The following is a 27,617-nucleotide window of genomic DNA, read 5'->3' on the forward strand; positions in this document are numbered from 1 at the left end:
TTGATTATTCGCTAAAGTAATTTTGTCACTCGTAGCACTAAACTCGGACTACTAGTGTCAAGCTATCCAGCAATTCTCATCCTGCAATTCTCTTGCGATAAAGCTATCCTGCAATTCGTCATCCTGCAATTGCGTTCGAAAAACTACTTTGGTTACAATTTTATTTTTATTAAAAATCATGGTTTTTGACTTGTTTTGTTTGAAGAAAAAAAAGATAAAAATAAGTATAAAGCTTTTTTTATATCCAATTCGCATTTCTAACTTTAGTTTACAAATTTCTAACTCATCTTCATAGTTTTATAACTAGAATTTACAATTAGAAAAATCATGACAATTCACATAGAGTTATATATTTGCACAGTCCCAGATATGATTCGTATTTATGCATGTTAAACAATTTCTTGGGTAAGCTTTCTTTAAGTCCCAAAATTTCGTTCGAAACACGTGAACAAAACAAATTCTATAAAATACGCATTGGGGTACCCACTTTCCGACCCCGGCATTGTTTTGGTAGTTCTTTATAATTTTTATGGTTAGGGATTAGAAACTCTGCTCTAATAGGCAGGTACAGGATAGCACTACAACGGGAGGGTAAAGATTTTCTTGAGTAAGCATTCTTAAAGGCCGAACATTTCGTCCGAAACTTGGAAATAAAGCCAAATTGTATAAAATAGGACTCTGGACTTTCCAACCAATTGTCTATGTAGTTCTTTCTGGCTAGGGATTATAGACTTTTATTCAATGCTTTTATAATATATAGTAATACATCGGGATAGTAAAGAATTTCTGGGGGTAAGGTTTCATAAAGGCCCAAAATTTTGTTCGAAACACGGAAATAAAGCCAAAGTCTAAAAAATACACGGGGTTCCGACTTTCCGATCCTTTTGTTTCGGTAGTTCTCTATGGCTAAATATTATAGACTGTGAGCATATAAATAGCCATTGGATAGTACTAGGGTAAAGAATTTCTGGGGTAAGCATTCTTAAAAGGCCAAAAATTTTGGCCGAAACATGGAAATAAAGTCAAAATCTATAAAATGCGCTCTGGGGTCACCAACTTTCAAACCAATTGTACGGGAAGTTCTTAGTGGCTAGAGAATAGAGAGTCTGCTTCATTGAATAGCTATTATAGTTCTACATTGTAAAAGTAAAGAATTTCTTGGGTAAGCTTTCTTTAAGGCCGACAATTTCGTTCGAAACACGGATAAAAGCCAAATTCCATAAAATACTCATTGGGGTACCCACTTTCCGACCCATTAATTTGGTAGTTCTTTATGGCTAATGATTATATACTCTGCTCTATTCAATAACTATTGGATAGTACTACAACGGAAGGGTAACGATTTTCTGGGGTAAGTTTTATTAAAGCTCTTAGATTTCATCCGATACATGGAAATACAACCAAATTCGATAAAATACTCTCTAGGGTCAACAACTTTCAAACGAATTGTCTTGGTAGTTCTGAATGGCGTGGGATTATAGACTCTGCTTCACTGAATAGCTATGACATAGTACTACATCGAGAAGATAAAGAATTTTTGGGGTAAGCTTTCTTTAAGGCCATCAATTTCGTTCGAAACACAAAAAAATCCATTTCAATAAAGTACGCTCTAGGGTCACCCCCTTTCCAACAAATTGTCTTGGTAGTTCTTAATGACTAGTGATTATAGACTCTGCTTCAATGAACAGCTATTATATAGTACTATATCGAGAGGGTAAAGAATTTATGGGGTAAGCTTTTTTAAAGGCCCAAAATATCGTTGGGAACACGGAATTAAAGCCAAATTCGATAAAATACGCTCTAGGGTCACCGCCTTTACAACGAATTGTCTTGATGGTTTTTTATAGCTAGAGATTAGAAGACTCTGCTTCAATGAATAGCTATTATGTAGTACTACATCGAGAGGGTAAAGAATTTCTGTGGTAAGGTTTGTTAAAGGCCCAAAATATCGTTCGAAACACGGAATTAAAGTCAAATTCGATAAAATACGCGCATGCAAGGAATACCCACTTTCCAGCCAATTGTCTTGGTAGTTCTTAATGGCTAGTGATTATATGCTTTAATTCAATAAATAGCTATTACATAGTACTATATCGTATGGGTAAATTATTTATGGGGTAAGCTTTGTTAAAGGCCCAACATATCGTTCGAAACACGGAATTAAAGTCAAATTCAATAAAATACGCTTTAGGGTCACCCACTTTCCAACCAATTGTCTGAATATTCTTAATGGCTAGGGTTTATAGACTCTGCTTCAATGATTAGCTATTATATAGTACTATATCGAGAGAGTAAAGACATTTTGGGGTAAGCTTTTTTAAAGACCCTAAATAACGTTCGAAACACGGAATTAAAGCCAAAATTCGGTAAAATACGCTCTAGGATCACCGCCTTTACAACCAATTTTCTTGACAGTTTTTATAGATAGGGATTATAGACTATGCTTCAATGAATTTTTGTGGTTAGGTTTGTTAAAGGCCCAAAATATCGTTCGAAACACGGACTGAAAGTCAAATTAGATATAAAGAATTTTTGGGGTAAGCTTTCTTTAAGGCCATCAATTTCGGTCGAAACACGAAAAAAAATCCAAATTCGATAAAGTACGCTCTAGGGTCACCGCCTTTACAACCAATTGTCATGATAGTTTTTTATAGCTAGGGGTTATAGACTCTGCTTCAATGAATAGCTATTAGGTAGAACTAGTTTTATTGAATTAGTCAAATTCAATAAAATACGTTTTAGGGTCACCCACTTTCCAACCAATTGTCTGAATATTCCTTAATGGCTACGGTTTATAGACTCTGCTTCAATGAATAGCTATCATTATAGTACTATATCGAGAGAGACTTTTTAAAGGCCCAAAATATTGTTCGAAACACGGAATTAAAGCCAAATTTGATAAAAATACGCTCTAGGGTAACCGCCTTTACAACGAATTGTCTTGATAGTTTTTTATAGCTAGGGATTATAGACTCTGCTTCAATGAATAGCTATTTTATGTAGTACTACATAGAGAGGGTAAGGAATTTTTTGGATAAGCTTTTTTAAAGGCCCAACATATCGTTCGAAATACGGAATTAAAGCGAAATTCGATAAAATGCGCTCTCGGGTCACCCTCTTTCTAACCAATTGTCTTGATTGTTCTTAAAATGACAAAGGATTATAGACTCTGCTTCAATGTATAGCTATTACATTGTACTCCATTGGGAGGGTAAAGAATTTTTTTAGTAAGCTTTTTTAAAAGCCCAAAATTTAGTTTGAAAAACGGAAATATAGCAAAATTCGATAAAATACGCTCTAGGGTCACTTAGGGTAAGCTTTTTAAAAGGCCCAACATTTCTCGTTCGAATAATGGAAATAAAGCCAAAGATAGAATGCGCTCTAGGGTCACACACTTTCCAACCAATTGTCTATATTCTATAACGGTCAACCAAATCGTGAGGGCGTCCGTAAAATTTACCAAGGAATGATTTCAACTTTTGGAACTCTCAAAGCTTGGTTTAATAGATACCTTGTGAGCAGCGACCCTTTTTTAAAGAAATCATGATAGGAAATACAAGCCCGGGAATATCGTATTAATTGGGAGGTATATATGATACTCTGTATACAGGCGATGCTGGAATGTTGCTACATACAAATGGCAAGTTCACAATTGAGAAGCTGAAATCATCTTTTTTGTGATAAAGATTTTTTTTCAACCGACCCTAATTGTTAATTTCTAGATGTAAGTCAAGGTATGAGGCAGACTTAACTGAATCTGTTGTATCCTTTATCTCTAGTTCGACGAGATAGACGCGTTCAACATAGTCACTACATTTTGAATTATTTAGTAAGAGATCCTCATCTATATAGCTGAAAGTAAAGTAAAAGGATACAGCTAACTTCTTTTCTTCTTTCCTAAGAAGTTCCTGTATGAAGTAAGACTCATAATGACTGAATATAATAATATTAACTTAGGCCAGCTAAAAAAACATTAATATTTTCAGGTTAACTCAGGTGACCACTGTTTTACTGTACATGGTCAGGTTATCTCAGGTCACCACTACATAACTGTACATGATCATGTTAAAAAAGAGAGGAGATACTATTTTTCTGTACATGGTCAGGTTATCTCAGGTCAGCACACCTCAGGTCAGCACTACAATACTGTGCATGGTCATGTGTTAATGTTATCAGCTTAACAAAACAGAAATAGTTCCAGGTTACTTAGGTGATCTCTTTATTACTGTACATGGTCAAGTTACATCAGGTCACCACTACAATACTGTACGTTGTCATGTGACCCCATGACAGATTTAAAAAAAAACAATCATATTTTCAGGTTACCTCAGGTCACCACTGTATTGCTGTACATGGTCAGGTTACCTCGGATCACCATTGCAATACTGTACATAGTCATGTTACCCAAGTCACTTTTACAATACACTTGTATATTCAGATTACCTGAGGTCAATACTACAAAAACATACATTTGCATGGTCAGGTTACCTAATGTCACTGTTATACAATATTTGATCGTGTTACCGAAATTACTTTTGCAATGCAAAATTATACCAGGTTCCTTAATGTCACCTTTACAATATCAGTGCTATTAGGAATACCACAGGCCTAATTTGGATTTACAGTACATGGTCATTTTATTCAAAGGTCACCTTTTAGTACAAAAACAGCTTTATAAAACAAAAATATTTCCAGGTTACCTCAGGTCAGACACCATTAGAATACTGTACATGGTCAGGTAACCTCAGGTCACAACTGTATTATTTTAAGGTTATCTTAGGTCAGCGTGGTATTACTTCTGTGCATGGTTACCCTACTTTACACATTGGTCGATCCAGCCCAAATTCCCTTTCGTGGGAAAACTGTTGTTTATTTTAGCGGCAATCACTCAGGCATGACAGTAGCGGGTCTATCAAGGCAGTCAGTAGACCCCCTTTTACAAAAAGTTCTGGATCAGCCACTATCACCACTCTATTGCTGTACATGGTCAGGTTACCTCAGGTCACCCTTGCATAACCTTTACGGTCAAGTCATTTTTACAATTTTATTTTCCCTGAAAATCCTATTTAATTTTACCATCCAACCCCAGTCAACACGCACACATAAGATAAAAGATCGTTGCAATAGGAATGAAAATAATTAAATCACCTGGCAATTTGGTTAACATCTAAATGGTATTCAGCCACATTAAAATTGTAATTAAGATTGAACAAAATAAGGAACCTCATTTTCGTGCGAATTAAAAGATGACAAATTCACCACATCACGTATTTCATCGAATTATGGCTTATTTCCATCTTTCGGACGCAATTTTCGTCCTTCAGGAATGCTTACCCCAGAAATTCTTTGCCCCCTCGTTGTAGTACTACCCAATAGCTAGAGCATAGTCTATAATCCCTAGCCATACAGAACTGCCGGGGCAATGATTTGAACAAGTGAGTGACCCTGTTTTAAAAAGAAGTTGTGTTGTGGGTACTAGTATAATATGACAAATTTATTTTTCATCAAAATTCTATTTTTGGTCGTAAACATAAGTTTTGAAAATCGCAAATGTGGATTAAAAATGCGTTTATCACATCCTGGACTTAACAGTGTTTGTTTATATCTTCATCATGATATCATTGTAAATGCTAATTACAAAACCGTAAACACGAGTTAGAAATTTGCAAACTAAATTTAGAATTTTGTTAATGGGATATAAAACATTTTGATTTTCTATATAAATCTTGTAGTCGAACAAAAAAGTCAAAAACTATGATTTTAAAGAAAAATAAAATTGTCGTTCAAGTAGTTTACCAAACGCAATTGCAGGATGACGAATTGCAGGAAAGATTTTTATAAACAGATTTGCAGGATGAGAATTGTCGGATAGCTTGACACTAATACTCGGACTTCATTGAATCTGGTATTGAAATAAAAAGTTGCGAAGATATGACATTTATTGAACTACCTGTATCAATTATTGCTGAAATTTCCAGATTTGCAATTCGCACAGGCATATACAAAAATTTACTAACAAATGTTGAATCGTCGTCACTTGTACGTTCAGTTGATTCTGAATAATTTACAGATTTATCAGAAATGTTAACATGGGCAGAATCGTGTACAGAAATTTTATCTAGATGCCGCCCCGGGGGTTCTGCCCTGTGAACCCCGGTTTCCCGAATACTTCACACAATGTGGACTCTTATGGCCCGTTTGGCCACAAATATGACAAATAAATGAAGAATCTATATTACTCTGTTCATTCCAATTGCAGGCACGTGCAAAGTGTCCTGGTCGTTGACATTTACGGCACAATCCATGGTCAGATTGATATACCTGACGATCTGGATTTCGTGGACGAGAAAACCGATCATTTTCTTTTACATCACGAGAACAGTAACGGTGTAAGGGGATAAGCGTAAAAAGCGCATATATGCGTGGTAAAGTATCAAAAGCAACCGAGTCAGCATCTACTTCTTAGAATATTATAGCTCAGGGTATCAAGATGTGCTGGAGAAATGATTAAGGTTGATGATGTGTACCCTTTTGCTAAAATGGCTGCATTTTCACCTCAAAATTTAGATAGATTACAGACAAACCTGTTCATCTGGAAAAGTTTTAAGGCATTACATGCCCTATATAAATAGAATTCAATTGCTTTGTCATCCAAACACAGAGGCAATTATTACCGTAATATATCAAATGAATGGCTTAAAACAAAAATTCTCAAATTTTATTGACTCATAAAACAATGCTTAATTTCACAATAGCAAATTAAATGTGTTACAGGTTATAAGCACCTCTATGAATCTAGTGTATATAAACTAATTATTCCTGTGGTCATACTGCTGCCACCGTATTGAGTTTTATCCTTGTTCTTCTGTAAGTATGTACGTCCTTATCTTACTTGTATGTACCCCCGTACATCCCAAAATTCGTTTCTGTTCTCTTACTTTAGTTTGCCCATGGAAGTATTACCGTCAATATAATACTTCCATGGTTTGCCTGAACCAATTGTATGAAACTTGTACGCAATGCTTATAACCACAATTCACAAGTCAAGTTTGAATTTTAGTTGCGTCACTTTTACCATTCTAGCGTTTTATGCTACTTTACAAATAGAAAAGTTGCTGGAAATTTTAGTTTCTGTTCTTTAACTTTAGTTTGTCTTAACCAAATGTTGTGGAACTTATACACAATGCTCGTTACTACAAACATTGATCAAGTTTACATTTTGGTGGCGATAGTTATACCGTTTTAGAGTTATGCCCCTTTACATATGTAACCAGAAGCTCCACAGGGCGCAGCTTTATACGACCACAGAGGTCGAACCCTGAACGGTTGGGGCAAATATGGACACAACATTCATGCTAGATACAGCTTGTGATTAAATAGTTGACACAGCATAGGTTTATGACACAGTATGAATGTGGTCTAATGAAGTTAAATTGTTTTTTGCTTTTGAGCAATTTACTTTATTGTTGAATATTAATCCTCTCAAAGATAAATATTTGATAAATATTTGAAGAAATTTTCTTTTTAAATTCTGAAAACTGAAATAAAAAAAAATTGACCCCACCCCAATATTAAAATATAAAATGTCATACAGTCATAGTTAAAATTAATATTAATTAATAGTTACTATACTATATATAAAAATATTAATTTTCGCGAAGGGCAAGCTGACCAAGGTTCGGACAAGTACCTTCGTTCGGACGATTTAATCGGTTTTTGTTCTGTTTATACTAATAAACCAATAGATTTATCCTTAAAATGTATGTTCCGATAGTTGTTATGGAATCCCAATTTTGATTGGCTCATTACCGCTCTTCGGAATTTTTCGGGGTTTTTGCTAGATACTGATCTAAAAACAGCCTGCCATACACATTCCAGAGAGGTGAGTAAGCGTTCTATTTATATTGTCCAACCCACTGTTGGCATTCGAAAACGAGACAAAGTGAAACCAGAATGTAAATAATGGAGTTTTCTAATTAAAACCGATAGTTTTTAATAGAAAAATATGCAGAAATAACCATTTTTACTGAACACTTTTTACATTTTCCCGCCTGCATAACTTTTTCAATAGAACCATGATTCGGACAATGAATGTCTATGGTTCGGACAGTAAATGTCTATGGTTCGGACGTCCGAACTATGGTTCATATCTAACATGTCTAATACAAAAAAAAATATAATAAACACACACAGAAGTGCGTAAACATCAAAATATAGTTGGCCCCTTGTGAAATAGGAAACAAAGCCACATTATTTTGAGGGTCTGGAAGGAAATACTTCATTTCTATATTCTCTCGATCAGTTTTACCTTTGGTCTCCATTCTGTTATTTTGACAGCACCATATTTTTCAATATTTATTTTTCTTGTATGCGTCTTTTTTGTTGTTGCCATTCATATAGATGTTTTTGATGGTGTGGGAAAAGGATGGGGTACTATTTTTTTCAATTCTTTATTGAAGGGGGTCTTTTCAAGTTTTCTGCACATTTTCTCCCTTGTTCTTTGTCTTCTCTATTCCGTAAACCTCATCGGGGACTTTTTTTTTTACTTTTCTGTTCTCTTCTAATAATTCTCTAAAGTTTGTTTTTCTGAATTTATTTTTATTTAAAATTTTGTTTTGTAGATGAAAAAAGTAATTATATCTTTTGTATGGGCAGTTGGCATGAAACACTGGGGGCCAGGGGAGTTACAAGTAGGCTCAGTATATTATGGTAACCATGAAATAACCAATCCAAAAGACAGCAATGCTGTAGCGGTATGTGAGGAAAAGACTGATTGCCGACGGACACTGGCATACCTGAGAAGAGGGGACGCCTCCATTATTGCCCCGCTCTTTAAAGCAAATTTGATAGAGGGGCATTGCTATTTGAAGGCTAAGTCAGCAGTGGAGGTGTATAAATATCGTACTGGACCCCAACAGAAATTGAACGTTGGTTTCTTGTGCAAAGAGTGCAATGTAGAACATCTACAAAAATTACTTGCAGGACATAATGTTCATGTTAGAATATTTTAAATCTTGATTTATTGAAAATTAAAATATACCAAATCTGTAATATATTGTTGTTTTATAACTTTTTTTTCAGTAATGCCTAGTAGAAAAAAAAAAGTTTGGTCTAAAGATGCTATGCGGGAGGCCTTTAGGGAAATTACAAATAACAACATGTCAATAAGGAAAGCCGCGGAAATGTTTAATATTCCCAAATCAACTCTGGCTGACCGAGTGTCAGGCAGAATTGATGTTGATGCAGAAGATGGGAAAAAACCAATGTTTAAGAAAGAGGATGAGGGAAAACTAGTTGAATATGCTGAAAAGAGGGCATCCCTAGGTATTGGGTTTGGGAAAAAAACCTACCTTAGATATGCTGGGCAGCTAGCACAGAAAAGAGGGATAAATTTTAAGAACAAGATCCCATCAGACAAGTGGTGGAGACTCCACAAGAAGAGGTTTCCGGACACATTATCCCTCCGAAAACCGGAGGCAACAGCAGCAATCCGCCACAAACAAATGAACCCAGAAAATGTGGGGGCATATTTTGATGCTTTAAAAGAAACCCTTTTAAAGCATCAACTTATGAATAGTCCAGAAAAAATTTGGAATATGGACGAGACTTATCTCCCATTATCTGTAGATTCTGAAAAAGTCTTGACTCGGTAAATTTGTATTCTAGAATATACAGTCTTTGATATGTCAATCACTCATACAGTAGTATTGGTAAAAGATAAGTTATATAAGAATAAGAAGATGATTAACAATTAATTATGAGACCAAGGAATTGTATATTTAAATTTACAATTCCTTGATGAGACTAATATACATCAAGTGTACATGATTGTGAGCTATTAATTACAAAGGCAACCGTATGACAACGAAAAAAATCCATACAGTATAGTCGCGGTATATAGTCCACTATTAAATTTGCCCCGAATCGACATTAAAAATGTAAAAAAAACAAAAACAAGGAAACAAACAACCAAATTTATAACAAAACAATTTACGAACAAAATATATGACAGACAAGAACCAATGACAACCACAAAACTACAGGCTCCCAACTTGAGACAGTGGTGTAACATTAAAACAAGAACTAACTGTAAAAATCAGTTTCAGTTGGTTTAATTCAAAAGATCAATACAAAGAACAAAAAACTACTTACATAAAAACAATAGACACAAAGCGCCGAAATTAAGATAACTGGCAGAGCCACTCGCATTCTAAATAAAATCTAGTTCTGCCAGTCTTATTTATCAGTCATTACACATTCAATCATATTGTAGTAAAGGAGCGAGGCATGTGCAGAGTAAAACAGGATTCAGAGAGAGTGTAACGTTAATTGCTTGTGCCAACGCAGCAGGAAGTATACTACCTCCACATGTAATAGTAAAGGGGAAAACAAAAAGAGCTTTACAATCATGGGACACCGAAAATGCCCCCGCAGGTGCATTAATGTCTGCATCTGACAGTGGCTGGACAAAGCAGGTTAGACCTTTATAATATCCACTTGTATAGTAACTTGGAAATCAAATGTCAAATATCTACATAACTGTACTTGCAAAAGAACTCACGTGTTTCCTGCAAACGCTACTTTTGAGTTTCGCAGGAAAATGTTCAAGATGTTAATATAAATAATCATAATAAAAAAACATACAGCTAACCTTTAACTTACATTCATCTCTATATGCCAAAAGAACAAATAAATACTCAATTTATGTACAAAGAAAAACGATATAACCTAGTGAAAAATTAAGGAAGATAAAAAAAAGTATACATACATAAAAATTTCACATGTTATTTATAAAGTTCTATGTTGGAGTTTTCCATGGAATAGTAAGGAACATGTTAATTATTAAGATTTTAGAAATGAAAATGAAAAGCAAACCTTTATTTTGTATCTATCTCAATATGTAGAAAAATGAACGGTATACAATTAGTTATGAATATGGTTATTTCTAGGGTTTAGCAGAGCTTTGGTTTACAAGCCTTTTTCTTCCAAGTATTGGACCAGCAATGCTGCACGTCCACAGGTGCTCATCTTTGATGGACACAATTCTCACAATCATGTGGAACTGCTTGGTATAGCAAGACAAAATAATGTTGAGTTTGTAGAACTCCCCGCTCACACATCTCACTGGTTGCAACCACTGGATAGGTACGATTTATGACTACTCTTAATTATATACTAGCTGCCTTTGTCTGCCTCAACTTCTGAATTAATAAAGCAACTTCAGCTTTGCAAGCTGACCAAGGTTCGGACAGTATCACTTTTCATAACGGCCTTGCCGTTAAACTTGCATGTGGATCTCTTTGGCTATACCGTTGGTTGAATGTTTTCAATTGGTTCCCTCTAAGAATCTAATACATTTTCCTGTAGCTTTCGATATTCGACACATGAAACCAGTATAAAGTAGATATTGTAGATCAACCGTCGTTCGGACAACTACAACTAAGGTTCGGACACCGAAAACTATCCTAAACTATGGTTCGGACACTTGCATAATAATATGTTAAATACAAGTCTATCATGTATGTTTTTCTTAGTATTTACTCTCAATACTCCGTATTTTAAAACTCCTGGTTTCCAACACTGACTCCTGATTACCGCAATTTCACCTCAATGATCCCGTACCCTACACAGACTACCCCTTCATCTAGACTCCATTAAATTTTAAAATTATATAATAGTTTGTAATTTTACCTGTCGTCGCTGATTTATCCTTACTTGCCATTTCTTTGAACTGAAAGTTGTAGCATATCTTTAGATAAAGCTACTCTTCGTTTTTGCAGTGGAGCGTGGGTATTAATACAACGTTTAATAGAAATAGGTCTGTAAAAGTCTTTGCATTGCAATAATATATGCTAAAAGCTCCATCAGGGGGGTGCCAATACTAAATCCACTTCTGATTGCATATATTTTGCTATCATTATCATGATCAGGTATGTAGATTGAATGTGTTAGGAGACAGGACTTCATACATAGTGTGTACAACCCTATTGCTTATTGGAATTACTTTGGGAAACAGCAAACACCTCTAACTTTACTTAATATAATATAAGGTTGGCTGAAAATAACAATGTTCATAATATATGTTTTATATGGTTGCAATTCAGATTGCACTTTGATACACATTTAATATAATGTAATCAGTTATATTTAACAGTTTGTATATTATAAATATATTATTGCTTTTTTGTACACATGTCAGTTCTATTAATCAACATTTTGAACCAAAAGGTATCTAGTAGTCAAATTCAAGCGTTAATTGTTTTTTATTCATATAAATCTGTTTGTAATTAACGTGATATTCATTTCTGCTTGCTTCTTTCTCTTTTCTCTTTTCTTGCCAATTTTTGGGCTTCCTTTTCTTTTTTCTCTTCTTTCTCCTTTACTTTTTCCTTATATGCTTCTTCGCAGGTGATAACGAAGTACTTCTTTTTTTCGGTTTTCTTTTGACTTAGTTGGGGGATACTGAAAATGTCTCTGTCGTCGTTAATTGACGGTATTACAGAATGTTCCTGCACATCTTCCATTAGACTTTCGTTATTTACCTAAAATAAATGTTTGAGACACCCTTTAAATCCATTTGCTAGTTTAATGTTTTACTTACTCAGTTTAGGAACTTATAATATTAGTAATTAGTATACAGGCATGCACATTTTATTTTACATGTATATGGTTGTAAAACGAACTCAATAAATGTGCATCTTCCAGGGGGAAAACGAGATGTGGTATGCATGACATGTATAAAAGTAAAGGTAGAAGTGAACATACATTTGAAATTATTGTTTGTAAAGTTGTTAAAGATAGACACAACTGGATCACGTCATTCCCTAATGATCTTTAACGCGAGAACATTGTTATATAGACCCGATAGTTTAAAGGATTGATGAGTGCACGTTGACTGGTACAATAAAAAACAAGCAATGTCAGCACCAAATGATGCTATCTGGAACACGCTTTATTCGACTTGATGTGTTTGTCTTTTAACGAGACGTGCCGGAATGGATTGTTGCTGTGGCATTTGTCCTGTCTAATACTAAGTACTATTGTTATTTCCTATCCTCCTTTTATATATTATTAATTATTAACTTTAAAATATAATCACCAGTTGCTTATAATGTTTCCATGTTTCATACACCTTTTCTTTCAGATTTTTCCCATGTATGAATGCTTGTTCGTACTGTTCCCTCTTTTGTAAGGAAAACGAACACTCAAGGGCAGACAGTGCTAATTCTGGCGGACAAGCTGACGGTGTCAAATTTGTAGGTATAGACGTTCCAGCAGGTACTCCCAACGTCGAAGTTGACGATATAACACCAGAGTCGTCAACTGTGATGCCCAGATCCATCACTTCAAATAAAGATTCTTCATTCGAAACCTCTTCTATCAATGCATCTAAAAAGAAATGATAGAAAGTCTATATATAATATATATAATATATATGTAGTAACATTGAAATCATGAAAAGTAGCCCTAATCTTTAAATAAAATTCAGTGTATAGTCATTGGATGCGTTTTTGGTGTTCTTGCCATGCACATCTCTAATCGTCGATTTTTGCTTTGACAATTCCTGAATTAACAATATAAGTAAGTCCAGACTTCCTTCATTCATTATAGTTATCTGCATTATTACCTCCCTGTTAGATATATAAAAAAAGGAAGATGTGGTATGATTGCCAATGAGTCAATACTTCAAATAAGACGTTACATTGATCTATAAGTAAAAAAAATGTGCTAAGATTGTTAAGAATCAGAAAACTATAGGGAAACAGGTCTAATAATCTGGTGAGAAAAAGATAGCAATGAACATGCGTGACATATAACCATAAAGTGCTACATAGTGCTAGCAAGATCCATAACAGTACCTGAAGTTATTGTGTTATCACATGGATAAGTTTCTGTAGCTGCAGAAGTTGTATCAACTGCTTCGGCAACGTATATGGTATTTGGCAGGAAGGCTTCTGCTGGTATGGCATGTTCATTGAATGGGTAAATACCCGTACATTTAAACCCATTAATTATTTTTGTAATGTCCAAATTGGTTTCAGTCCATGTTTTGTTGAAAAGATGGAAAAATCTTCCATGTGTAATAGGACAGCCTGTCTCTGCTGTAAAGGAATTGAGGGTCTGTCTCCAATTTGTCTTCAATGGACCAAAGTATGTCCTAAATGAATGTAAAGTGAAGTGTGACATATGTGAACATTACCTTTACACGACAGAAAAATATATAGAAGTGAACAACAAACCCATTCCCAAAGCGACATAAGCGGCAATTTCCATGTACATCATTTTAATAAATTACAGCAAGGTTCGAAATAACCGGTGTAACGGCGATCTGTTATATTGACAAGTGAAGTTCCTTTATTAATTCAGAAGTATAGGCAGACAAAGGCAGTTAGTATATAATTAAGAGTAATCATAAATCGTACCTATCTAATGGTTGCAACCAGTGAGATGTGTGAGCGGGGAGTTCTACAAACTCAACATTATTCTGTCTTGCAATACCAAGAAGTTCCACATGATTGTGAGAGTTGTGTCCATCAAAGATGAGCACCTGTGGACGTGCTGGTCCAATACTTGGGAGAAAAAGGCTGGTAAACCAAAGTTCTGCTAAACCCTAGAAATAACCATATTCATAACTAATTATACACCGATCATTTTTCTACATATTGAGATAGATACAAAATAAAAGTATGTTTTTCATTTTCATTTCTAAAATCTTAATAAATTAACATGTTCCCTCCTATTCCATGGAAAACTCCAACATAGAAACTTTATTGGCTAGAGGTATAGGGGGAGGGTTGAGATCTCATAACATATGTTTAACCCCGCCGCAATTTTGACGCCTGTCCCAAGTCAGGAGCCTCTGGCCTTTGTTGACTTGTATGATTTTTAATTTTAGTTTCTTGTGTATAATTCGGAGTTTAGTATGACGTCCATTATCACTGTACTAGTATGCATATTTTTTAGGGGCCAGCTGAAGGACACCCACAGGTGCGGGAATTCTCGCTATATTGAAGACCCATTGGTAGCCTTCGGCTGTTGTCTGCTCTATGGTCGGGTGGTTGTCGCTTTGACACATTCACCATTTCCTTTCTCAATTTTATTTATAAATAACATGTGAAATTTTTATGTATGTATACTTTTTTTTATTTCCCCTAATTTTTTATTAGGTTATGTCGTTTTTCTTTGTAAATACATTGAGTATTTATTTGTTCTTTTGGCATATAGAGATAAAGGTAAGTTGTATGATTTTTTTATTATGATTATTTATAAACATTTTCCTGCGAAACTCAAACGTAGCTTTTGCAGGAAACATGTGAGTTATTTTGCAAGTACTTTTATGTAGATATTTTACATTTGATTTCCAAGTTACTATACAAGTGGATATTATAAAGGTCTAACCTGCTTTGTCCAGCCACTGTCAGATGCAGACATTAATGCACCTGCAGGGGCATTTTCGGTGTCCCAAGATTGTAAAGCTCTTTTTGTTTTCCCCTTTACTATTACATGTGGAGGTAGTATACTTCCTGCTGCGTTGGCACACGCAATTAACGTAACACTCTCTCTGAATCCTGTTTTACTCTGCACATGCCTTGCTCCTTTACTACAATATGACTGAATGTGTACTGACTGATAAATAAGACTAACATAACTAGATTTTATTTAGGATGCGAGTGGCTCTCCAGGAACTTCAGTTATCTTAATTTCGGCGCTTTGTGTCTATTGTTTTTATGTAAGTAGTTTTTTGTTCTTTGTATTGATCTTTTGAATTTAACCAACTGAAACTGAAAGTGATGTTTTACAGTTAGTTTTTGTTTTGATGTAACACCACTTTCTCCAGTCGGGAGCCTGTAGCTTTGTGGTTGTCATTGGTTCTTGTATGTTATATGTTTTGTTCGTAAATTGTTTTGTTATTATTTTGGTTGTTTGTGTTCTTGTTGTTTTTTTTGTTCTTATTTTTTTTATTTTTAATGTTGATTCTGGGCAAATTTAATAGTAGACTATACCGTATGGATTTTTTTCGTTGTCATACGGTTGCCTTTGTAATCAATTGCTCACAATCATGTACACTTGATGTATTTTAGTCTCTTAATTGTTAATCGTCTTCTTATTCTAACATAACTTATCTTTTACCAATACTACTGTATGGGTGATTGACATATCAAAGAATATATATACTAGAATACAAATTTACCGAGTCAAAACTTTTTCAGAATCTACTGATAATGGAAGATAAGTCTCGTCCATATTCCAAATTTTTTCTGGACTATTCATAAGTTGATGCTTTAAAGGTGTTTCTTTTAAAGCATCAAAATATGACCCAACATTTTCTTTGTTCATTTGTTTATGTCGGATTGCTGCTGTTGCCTCGGGTTTTCGGAGGGATAGTGTGTCCGGAAACCTCTTCTTGTGGAGTCTCCACCACTTGTCTGATGGGATCTTATTTTTAAAATTTAGCCCTCTTTTCTGCGCTAGCTGCCCAGCATATCTGAGGTAGGTTTTTTCCCAAACCCAATACCTAGGGATGCCCTCTTTTCAGCATATTCCACTAGCTTTCCCTCGTCCTCTTTCTTAAACATTGGTTTTTTCCCATCTTCGGCATCTATGTCAATTCTGCCTGACACTCGGTCAGCCAGAGTTGATTTGGGAATATTAAACATTTCAGCGGCTTTCCTTATGGACATGTTGTTATTTGTAATTTCTCTTAAGGCCTCCCGCATAACATCTTTTGTCCAAACTTTATTTTTTCTACTAGGCATTACTGAAAAAAAAGTTATAAACCAACAATATAATACAGATTTAATATATTTTAATTTTCAATAAATAAAGATTTAAAATATTCTAACATGAACATTATGTCCTGCAAGTAATTTTTGTAAATGTTCTACATTGCAATCTTTGCACAAGAAACCAACGTTCATTTTCTGTTGGGGTCCAGTACGGTATTTATATACCTCCACTCTTGACTTAGCCTTCAGATAGCAATGCCCCTCTATCAAATTTGCTTTAAAAAGCGGGGCAATAATGGAGGCGTCCCCTCTTCTCAGGTATGCCAGTGTCCGTCGGCAATTCTTTTCCTCACATACTGCTACCGCATTACTATCTTTAGGATTGGTAATTTCATGGGTACCATAGTATACTGAGCCTACTTGTAACTCCCCTGGCCCCCAGTGTTTCATGCCAACTGCCCATACGAAAGATATAATTACTTTTTTCATCTACAAAACAAAATTTTAAATAAAAATAATTTCAGAAAAACAAACTTAACAGAATAATTAGAAGAGAACAGAAAAGTAAAAAAGACCACGATGAGGATCACGGAATAGAACAACAGAGAAAATGTGCAAAAAACTTGAAAAGACCCCCTTCAATAAAGAATTGAAAAAAATAGTACCCCCTCCTTTTCCACACCATCAAAAACAATTATATGAATGGCATCAACAGAAAAGACACATAAAAGAAAAATAATTTTTTTTAAATATGGTGCTGACAAAATAAGAGAATGGACCCCAAGGACCAAAGGTAAAACTGCTGATCGAGAGAATAGAGAAATAAAGGATTTCCTTCAAGACCCTCAAAAGTAATTTGGCTTTGTTTCCTATTTCACAAGGAGCCAACTATATTTTGATGTTTACGCACTTGTGTGGGTGTTTATTATATTTTTTTTGTATTAGATATGAACCATAGTTCGGACGTCCGAACCATAGACATTTACTGTCCGAACCATAGACATTCATCGTCCGAATCATGGTTCTATTGAAAAAGTTATGCAGGCGGGAAAATGTAAAAAGTGTTCAGTAAAAATGGTTATTTCTGCATATTTTTCTATTAAAAACTATCGGTTTTAATTAGAAAACTCCATTATTTACAATCTAGTTTCACTTTGTCTCGTTTTCGAATGCCAACAGTAGGTTAGACACTATAAATAGAAGGCTTACTCACCTCTTTGGAATGTGTATGGCAGGCTATTTTTAGATCAGTATCAGGCAAAAACCCCGAAAGATTCCGAAGAGCGGTAATGAGCCAATCAAAATTGGGATTCCATAACAACTATCGGAACATACATTTTAAGGATAAATCTATTGGTTTATTAGTATAATCAGAACAAAAACCGATTGAATCGTCCGAACGAAGGTACTAGTCCGAACCTTGGTCAGCTTGCCCAACCATTTAGGTCACGGAAATTCCAAAATATGGCATCAGTAAGGAGAGTTGTACAAACAATGTAAATACACAGAACCCCATCCAAACTTGCTTTAACTAATAGTATTCATCTTTTTCTATTTTATATGTACTAACAACATTCCATTTTTCTATAATTTCGATTAAAAAATTCCAAAATCTGAGTTAAAATAGGTCGAATGCCCCAAATAAACGTTGTCTGATTGGTTGAAGTACGGTGGCGTCGATGATAAGCATAGAAAGCCTCGATGTAAAGCACAAGCCTCGATGTAAAGCACACGCTTCACAGGAATAAGGAGAGTTTTACAAATAATGTGAATACACAGATCCTCCATCCTATTTATGTTTTGCTGAAAATGTTGCAGTGTTCATCATTTCTGTTTTGATTCTGCTAACAACATTCCATTTTTTCTATAATTCCGATTTAAAGATGTGGAAACCCGTAATAAAAATAGATGGCCTCAATGATTTAAAAGCAACGCAAAAAAATTCCGTTAATATAAACATGTTGAACTTCGACCCTGAGTTAATAAACCTTGCGCTCAAATGTAATTCTTGGTGAAGTATACGGGTAAATTCGTTTACAGAAATTTATACACACTTTTATCATTAATATATTACCAGGCTTTTGCATATTCACGTTTTTTTATGTTCACCTTTAGTCAAATTCAATTCTATACATTTTTTTTACGTAAAGCAATAGGAGTAAGAATATTATTTCGCGCCAATTTAACCAGCATCACCACCACCATCAAAATTATTTACCGTTATCTTTGTGAAATTTCAGTTATATAGTTTATTAATTAGAGAAATTTTGGTAAGTATTACTTATTAATGTTAAGGTTCTACTGATGTGCTTCTCTAGACCTTTTTGACGGTCAGTTTTATCCCATTTATCTCAATATTATCACCGATGACAGAAATGTCAACCCGACCTATTCGTGTCAAAAGTGAAAATCGATCTATTTGATCAAGGACGTATAACTAACATTTATGTCAAAAAGTACTTTCAATATTTTGATAATTGATTTTAGAAGACTTTATTGGAGAAATAATGACACAGATGACCAAGGTGCAAAAACACAACTCAGAAAAAGAGCAACCACAACTTAGTGGCAATGACCAATCTATTCTGTTCTACATACATGTAGCTGGATATATTCTCTTTGTAAAAGATTTTTTAGGTACAGTGTGCATAAACTTGGTGTTAATTTCAAACTTTACAATCAAATCAGATAGTCAGAATTTTGTTACCAAATATAGCAAATGGCACGGTACAATATTCAAGACCGTGGTGGTCTCCAAAAGTCATGTGACACTTTGTTTCTGCTAGTACGTGAGATGGAACTGATTGTTCGCAAAACTAGCAGCACAGTCTTAAATGCAAATTCTCTCTTAACTGAACCCTTGATGGAAAATATTATGAAGTTTCATGATCAAATACTATTGTAACATTCTAATGGCAAATGAAGAGGGTTCAATTGTTTGAGCCGTAACAAAAGACATTATCAATTTATTTCTAAGGATACGTGGTGTTGCTGTTACCCGACTTAAGCGTATAATAAGACCAGCATATCTACCCAAATGTCATCCTTAAGTTTGAGACAGGCATTGAAAGACATAACCAAAAACAAATACGAAGTGGTTAACAATAAACTGTAGACTGTAGTGCTTTTTCATGGATTTATCTTGATTTTTGTTTAAATGTTCATCATATTTTGGCATTGATGTTCATGTAATTTTAAGAATCTTTTAAAGAACAACTTAGTGCTGCTAAATACTGGGTTTCGTTGAATTGTTGATTTTGTGCTCATATCTACCTGATTATTTGTATTAAAAGAAGTAAAACATTCATGTGTTATTTTTATAAAAGCTAAGTCAGCTAAGACCATGACTATCAATTGTTGAATTGAGCTATAAGGTGTTTCATTATTGGTAAACAATGCACTTTAGTTGTTGTTGTTGAGAACATTTGGTCAAATTGGATTTTGTTCTTTGTTTTAGCCACATGGTTAGGCTGGATTTTCATCTTTTCATTTTGTAAACTTTCGCAACTTTGGTCTTTGACAGTAAGGTATATACAGTACATGTATTGATTTTGCTCATTGTTGACAGCCATACAGTAACCTTCAAATTCAGTTATGTACTTTTACATTATCGCAATTACATGTCATCTCCTGTTTTTACTTGTATCATCTTTAGACTATTTTGTGAATAATATGATTAATATTGTTCATATTTATCATCCATAATTTTGCATGTACATGTGTATTAGAAACTTGTCATAAAAGGCAGAAGTTGAAACTCAAACTAAAGCAATTTAGATTTAAATCTATTTATCTCAAACACAACATATATTACATATATACATGTATACACAAACAGTGTAACTCTTTAATTTAGACAATAGTCTCTCAATACTTGTTATGTTGTCATACACACTTGGCAATCCTAACCAGATGTCATGTTCTCTACTTAGTTAGATGCCGTGAACATATAAATAAGATATTACACATTCTTTTTTGCATTCAAGTTTAATATGTTGATTAACATCAATTTCTTCATCTAAACAAAGTTCTGCCACTGTCTGGTTATCAGACAAATATGAATGATCCAAAGAGACTGAATCCACACTGGTGCATGTAAGCTCTTCTGTTTCAGATGACAAAAGATCTTCATCATGTGCGATGTCTGGCGTAAGTGCATGTATTTCAGTTTGCCCTTTGTCTAATTTTGGTTTGCCAGTTCCACGTCTTTTCCTGTGATATGGCACATTCTACCTTTACTTCCTCTTAGGCATTCTATAAAGTAATGAGGACAGAAATTAATAAACAGAAGAAAAAAAAACAAAAACTAGGAAACATATAATATGAAATTTGTTAAAAAAAACCCAAAATGGAGCTCTAGATAAACAATTCACCAAGTATAATCTAAATATTGATTAAACTGTTTTTGAGCTAGTGTCCGACATGTTGACAACAGACAACGTTATACCAAAAATTAATATGGGGTATAAAAAAACTATTTATATTATTTAAATTGTAATTTTTGCAAGTTGTACATTGTGACCTGGCGTTAAGATTTATTGATTATTTTACTAAAATCATTCGATTAAAACATACAAACACCAACAATGACCAAAACATGTATATGTCAACCTGGAATAATATATATTTCATACCAAGTCATATTTTATAACAAATTCAGTGTGTCAAAGTGTGTTAACTTTAATAAGTAAACCAAATGCTTGTTTCAAATTGATTTTAGCAAGTGCTGTGGGGAAAAAATGTACATTGATACTTGGGAATTGATGTACTAATATTGTGATCACCTGTTTCTGAAGTGTGTGAGTATTGCATATGAATGTTGAGTCTGTAGATGTTGTTTTAAACATTGATAATTCCAGTTTAGGACTGGTTACAAGAGCGCAATTATTCGTAATGCATTTTCCATAGGGTACCACTAGTGTTCCGTATTTTTTTTCTCGAAGACTACACAAACTAGGGAAAATCGGGTGGCAGTTCCTGTTAGTACAAATGCCAGTGTTGCATTACAACCAAAAAAAAATATAGGGTCATGCGGCTCAAATTGACTTAAAATGCAGTTGAAAAAAATCGTCTACTTTTTTCGCTTAATGAAAAAGGCATATTTTTAATGGCTCCGACGTGCAGAAATTGAAGATATTTTCTATACTTTGTAAAATGTGAATATGATTTTCGGCAATTTTTAAACCTAATTGGATAAGCTTTCGATTAAATGTAATTCCAATCCTGTATCAACCAATCAGAAGCCGTATTGGATTCTATTCTGAGTACCATCTTGGGTAAAAAACTTGCCGGTAAAATGTAAACAAATAATTGCGCTCTTGTAACCTATACGGTAGGGAAAAAAATTTCCGAAAATTAAGCGCCCGCGCCAAAAGTCGCGCTGGGGTCTATCTAGATGATATCACATCTTGAAAACATTATCTGATCACTCTCTGAATTTGGAGAATTAGTTTTTGCCCGCCGATCAGGCCTAAAATTGAAACTGATTTTTTCACCAAATACGGTACTGGTCAAAGAGACATGAAGATAATGTTAATTTATTGGCCTAATTTTTCGAAGGTCATCCAGCACTGATCATATTGTCGACAAAACCGTTTTGATATGGAAAAGCTACATCGAATTTTGAAGAATGGCTATATATGAAACCATATCTTGAAAAAACACGTTTTTGAAACAGACTATAGTTTTTCCAAATGTTGCAAATATGATACTATTTCTACTTTGGCAAGAGAAACTATTCTTGGACTACGATATTCAATGCCAAGATCAATTTTTCTACTTTGCAATTTAACTAAATCGTTGGTATTTGCTTAGGGACCCTTTTGGCCAATTTTCACGAAATTAGCTTTTTGCTAGAATAGCAACTGAGACACGGTCGTTAAGGTTAAAAACCAAAATTTACCTTCAAATTCAAGATAAATACATGCTTTTTCCGATAGAAACAGTAGATATCACAAAAACGTTGCATTCTCTTCATACTTTGTCGACATTCGAGCCCACCCTAGATTCAGATATAGAAATAAATACAAATAGGAAACAGACTATAGCATGAATTCACGTTGATGAAAAGTCCATTTGATCCCGTTTCTCACAATTTCACATTTTTTCCGAGCTAAATGACAATTTTTGATATTTTTCAAAGCCTTATTAAAAAAAAGTGTCATTTCTCTATAGGTTACAAGAGCGCAATTATTCGTAATGCATTTTCCATAGGGTACCACTAGTGTTCCGTATTTTTTTTCTCGAAGACTACACAAACTAGGGAAAATCGGGTGGCAGTTCCTGTTAGTACAAATGCCAGTGTTGCATTACAACCAAAAAAACATATAGGGTCATGCGGCTCAAATTGACTTAAAATGCAGTTGAAAAAAATCGTCTACTTTTTTCGCTTAATGAAAAAGGCATATTTTTAATGGCTCCGACGTGCAGAAATTGAAGATATTTTCTATACTTTGTAAAATGTGAATATGATTTTCGGCAATTTTTAAACCTAATTGGATAAGCTTTCGATTAAATGTAATTCCAATCCTGTATCAACCAATCATAAGCCGTATTGGATTCTATTCTGAGTACCATCTTGGGTAAAAAACTTGCCGGTAAAATGTAAACAAATAATTGCGCTCTTGTAACCGACTGTATCACTTTATAACACTGGATGTTGACCTTGACAATACAGAGAAGCTGCATGCTAAAACCTATTATGCAACCCCGACCGCACTAATTATTGTTTCATAACACGATTATTCTTTTTTATCATTTTTGATATTGCATGAGCATGATGAGGGACCCCTGATAACTCAGACAGAAGTATAAGACAAATAAAAAAATATAGATATAGAAAGATGTGGTGTGAAATCCAATTAACAATTTATAAAGGTAAACCATAATAGGTCAGTGTACAGCCTTCAACATGGAGCCTTGGCTCACACTGAACAACAAGCTATAAAGGGCCCCAAATTTACCAGTGTAAAACCATTCAAATGGGAAAAATAATGGTCTATCTATGTTTTTATGCCAGATAGGAGGCTTAATTTTGCCCAGTAAGCTCAAAAGCATGTAAGGAACAAGAGACCATTAAAGTACATTTTGTTTACTATTCCTATATTTTGGAGCTGCTAATTAACTGCATTGCCCCGGTTCAGATATTTTGAGAACGAAAAAATAAAATTAATATTAGCAAAGAAAGGCTCAATATCTATTTCATTTTCCAAAATAGGAAGCTCATTTTTTCTCTGCAAGTCTAAATATATCTAATGTAAGGAACAAAATAACTTTAATGCATTTTTATGCAATGTGCATTGACCTTATACCTACAAACTAGCAGCTCTGCTCTGATAGGTAGATATAATGAAACAAAACAGAGCTGTTAAACAATTGTTCATTTTGTAGCTCAATATCTAATCAAAATACTCAACATAAGAAGCTGAAATTTGCTATGCAAGTGTAAAAAGGTTTAAAAAATAGGAAAAAATAATGCAATATGTGATTGTGTAGCCTATATTCAACAGTATAGCTGCAAAATAGCATCCCTGCTCTGGTTGGTAAATAATTGACAAAAAAGATGGAGGGGGTGAAACAACTTCAATATTTGACTAACCACTTAACAAATAGAGTTGAAACTTGCTATGCAAACGTAAATATAAAACAGGCAAGGAACTCATTCAACCTAGATCGTCTTTTAACACCAAAAATGCAATTTTAGCTGAAAAAAATACAAGGCCATTCTCCATGGAAGTCGCCATTTTGTTTACTGAAAAGGGCTGGTTTATATGTTATATTACACGTGAAATACACAACAAAAGACGCTCTAATTTCATCTGCAAACGTAAATATTATCTAAAACTTGAAATTAAATAATTTTGTACAAGTAAATGCAATAAAAATGAATAATTTCAATGCAACATGACGGGTCATACCACCTCGGTCTCAGCATCATGGGCAGCATCTGGCATCCTTACTTATAATCCCTTATTATGATGTTTATAAGCGTCTTATGATGTTTTTGTAGTGAAATATCATTTAATACCACAAAATTACATCTACTTAATATGTTTTTGTTTATTCATATAATGTTTTTATACTTACAAATTGATGAAGAAATCTCGAAGCGGCGGTTCCCGCTGAAGCTTTATGCAGATCTCGTGTTTTCTCGCGATTCGCGACACTTCTCGGATTTTATCAAGACGGTATCGGGAGTTTCCTATCCTTCTAATATACGTCCTTGATTTGATGAACTAATTTCTTCATAAACTGTGCATGCATTATTTCTGTATTATTTGATAACCAATCACATTCACGTTGCATTTTTGCATGATAATGGGTTATGTATTAGTGGATTGTAAGGGCGATGCAACATGTGAGGTCTGCGCGATCACGTGACATTATTATTTGTAAACAAACATGCTCCCCGTGTAACACGTGTCTGAATTATCCTTTCAAAGTGTTATGAATCTTTCAATCACTATTTTATGATATATTTTTCTGTTTTTAGGTTTGCATATCAGTAGTCAAAGTGAATTAGACATAGTTCTGAGTATTGTGGGTTTTTTTTTTTTAAATTAGAGTGGGGTGCTCATTTTCGCCGGGGACACAATTTCGCCGTTTAAGGATTTTGAGGTGTAAAAACTTCAAAGGATGGCTGGCTGAAATGGAAGAAATGTACCTGTAAATTATATTTTTATAACAAATATAATATTTTTTTAAACTGAGACAAAATTGCGGCTCCTACCGAAAATGACCGAAAAACGGACAACGATTTTCGGACAATTTCCTGAATAAAAAACACACGATTTCAAAGAAGTATTTCTAAGTAAGTATTTGACTGAATGCCCTAATTTTGGATTCTTCATACCTTTGAAATGTCTGCTATTCATCTATAATGCAATTGATTTGATAAAAATTGTTAAAAGCTGCGGTTATTTGGTTTTAAATAGATGTGTAAAAACGGCGAATATGTGTCCCCCATTGACAAAACATCCGGAAATTTCAAACACCCTTTAATCTAACTTTTCAGATGATTTTCTTAAAACAAACCGGTTTTCAAGCTTTAATAAGTATATTTTGCATTTGAAGTTATCTTCATATAGAAATATCACTATACTTCAAAAACATTTAGACCTGAACATAAACTGTAGAAAACATGGAAAGATGTGGCGAAAATGAGCACCCCACTCTAGTGGGTAAGTCTACGTAACTTCATAAGTCATTATTTAACTGAAGTCTAATAAGATGACTCAACTTTCCCTCTTATTCTCCCTCTATTTTTGAAACCTGCATACCAAATGAAAGGGCATTTTCTCCCCTTGAACACTATTTGGCCCCTTCCCTGTCATTTCCCTTTAAATTAGTTCGAGATTACTCTTGACGTCCAACGGCTGTTTTGCCAGACAAGCTGGGGCCGTGGGACGTCAGAGCTCGTCCCATATCAAAAAGTGGATATTTGCCCACCCTAAATAGATTCGCTGCTTCGTCGCTTCTGATGCCGACTGACGGCCATGGAATTATATAAATCGGGCACCAATCTGTTCATTTTTCATTTATCTCTTCATTTATGTAAGTTTCATCTACCTGCCAACCTTTATTTTTCCATATTTTAACAGTTTTCACAGTGACCCATCGATTTCGGCATTTTGACTTTCACTTTCAAATGGACGTCAAGTTACAAGAGAGTTCGTGGTCTCGAGACTCAAAATATGCAAATATTTATATTTTTTCACCTCCTTTATAGGAGATCGAGGTTTAACATTTAGTAGCCGACCACGATTTTTCACCTCCTTTACAGGAGATCGGTATGAAGCATTTAGTTCCGACCACGTTACAATCGGAAGCTCTCTGACATTTAGATAACTTGCATCGTAAATGAACGAGGTGTTACATTATGGTCATTTGCATAAATCAACACTGTTTTCTCGTGGTCACGTGATTATCTTTGAAAATGAAAGGCAAAATGCCGAAATCGATGGGTCACTGTGAAAACTGTTAAAATATGGAAAAATAAAGGTTGGCAGGTAGGTGAAACTTACATGAATGAAGAGATAAATAAAAAATGAACAGATTGGTGCCCGATTTATATAACTCCATGGCCGTCAGTCGGCATCAGAAGCGGCGAAGCAGCATATCTATTTTGGGTGGGCAAATATCCACTTTTTAATATGGGACGAGCTCTGACGTCCCACGGCCCCAGCTTGTCTGGCAAAACAGCCGTTGGATGTCAGAGTAATCTCGGACTACTTTTAAATTTGCATAAAAGTCATAGTCCATTTACAGTAACGGCTGATTTGTGATTTTACCATCTGAACTGCAATTTTCATATTGAACACATTTGACCATTCAGTATGAGTTCCCATGTATTTTTGTCTTATATGAAGGAGGTTTTAGGTCATGTTTTCCTAAACACCTTATTGCTATTTGTCTGTCTGGATTGTTAAAACCACAAAATCAAATATCGATGAATATGCAAGTTTTCAACAATCCAGGAGAATTGACATCCACGAAAAATATAGGAATCCACAGTAAGATTTAGGTTTTGATAAATTTTGGAAATGACATTAGGAAGTTATAAAACTTTATTCTTTGAATATGTTTCAAGCATATTACATGCATGCTCAGCACCGCTTTTTATCAGGAATTTTATAATTTATGTCTTAAAATTCAGGTTTTTTTCATTATAAAAATAGGTGGATTTTCAAGTTAATGAGAAAAATACTTTGTTCACTAATTCAGCAATGCTTTAACTGTTGTGAATGTGAGCTCCCTTCGGCTAGTATTATTAGAATCTAGATTTACATCATTCATTTTCAATGTAAGAGTTCTCCTTTCATTCAAAAGGTAAATTTCCATGTTTGCTGGTCACTTGACTAGAAACTGCATTCAGTGATATTGTTTGTCTCA

At 34.4% G+C, this 27,617-nt stretch overlaps 1 protein-coding gene and 2 long non-coding RNA genes across 3 annotated transcripts; 1 reads left to right on the top strand and 2 right to left on the bottom strand.

Annotated features, from left to right (window-relative positions):
* The first annotated feature begins 9,087 nt into the window (after positions 1–9,087).
* LOC143074626 (uncharacterized) lies at positions 9,088–11,024 on the top strand. The gene is made up of 3 exons (XR_012977976.1): positions 9,088–9,649; positions 10,274–10,475; positions 10,950–11,024. It is a non-coding gene; the product is annotated as an uncharacterized LOC143074626 (long non-coding RNA).
* A 1,275-nt stretch (positions 11,025–12,299) lies between these two features.
* Positions 12,300–15,597, bottom strand: LOC143074097 (uncharacterized). Its single transcript, XM_076249644.1, has 5 exons — positions 15,400–15,597; positions 14,424–14,611; positions 13,860–14,158; positions 13,100–13,389; positions 12,300–12,542 (listed from the first exon to the last, which is right to left on the bottom strand). Exons 1-5 carry the CDS (start codon positions 15,430–15,432, stop codon positions 12,300–12,302), a joined length of 1,053 nt encoding a protein of 350 aa, XP_076105759.1. The 5' UTR covers positions 15,433–15,597.
* Positions 15,598–20,499: 4,902 nt separating this feature from the next.
* LOC143076156 (uncharacterized) lies at positions 20,500–25,284 on the bottom strand. The gene is made up of 2 exons (XR_012978546.1): positions 24,813–25,284; positions 20,500–20,981 (listed from the first exon to the last, which is right to left on the bottom strand). It is a non-coding gene; the product is annotated as an uncharacterized LOC143076156 (long non-coding RNA).
* Between the last annotated feature and the right edge of the window lie 2,333 nt (positions 25,285–27,617).

The sequence above is a fragment of the Mytilus galloprovincialis genome, chromosome 5 (genome assembly GCF_965363235.1).
Source record: "Mytilus galloprovincialis chromosome 5, xbMytGall1.hap1.1, whole genome shotgun sequence".
NCBI lineage: Eukaryota > Metazoa > Mollusca > Bivalvia > Mytilida > Mytilidae > Mytilus > Mytilus galloprovincialis.

Coding starts and splice junctions, on each gene's coding strand:
- LOC143074097 (XM_076249644.1), bottom strand. CDS start 15,432: ATGTCTGCATCTGACAGTGGCTGGACAAAGCAG. Junction 14,159..14,423: donor TGGTTGCAACCATTAGATAG/GTACGATTTATG, acceptor ACATTCATTTAG/GACATACTTTGGTCCATTGA. Junction 12,543..13,099: donor GGAAACATTATAAGCAACTG/GTGATTATATTT, acceptor CATTTATTTTAG/GTAAATAACGAAAGTCTAAT.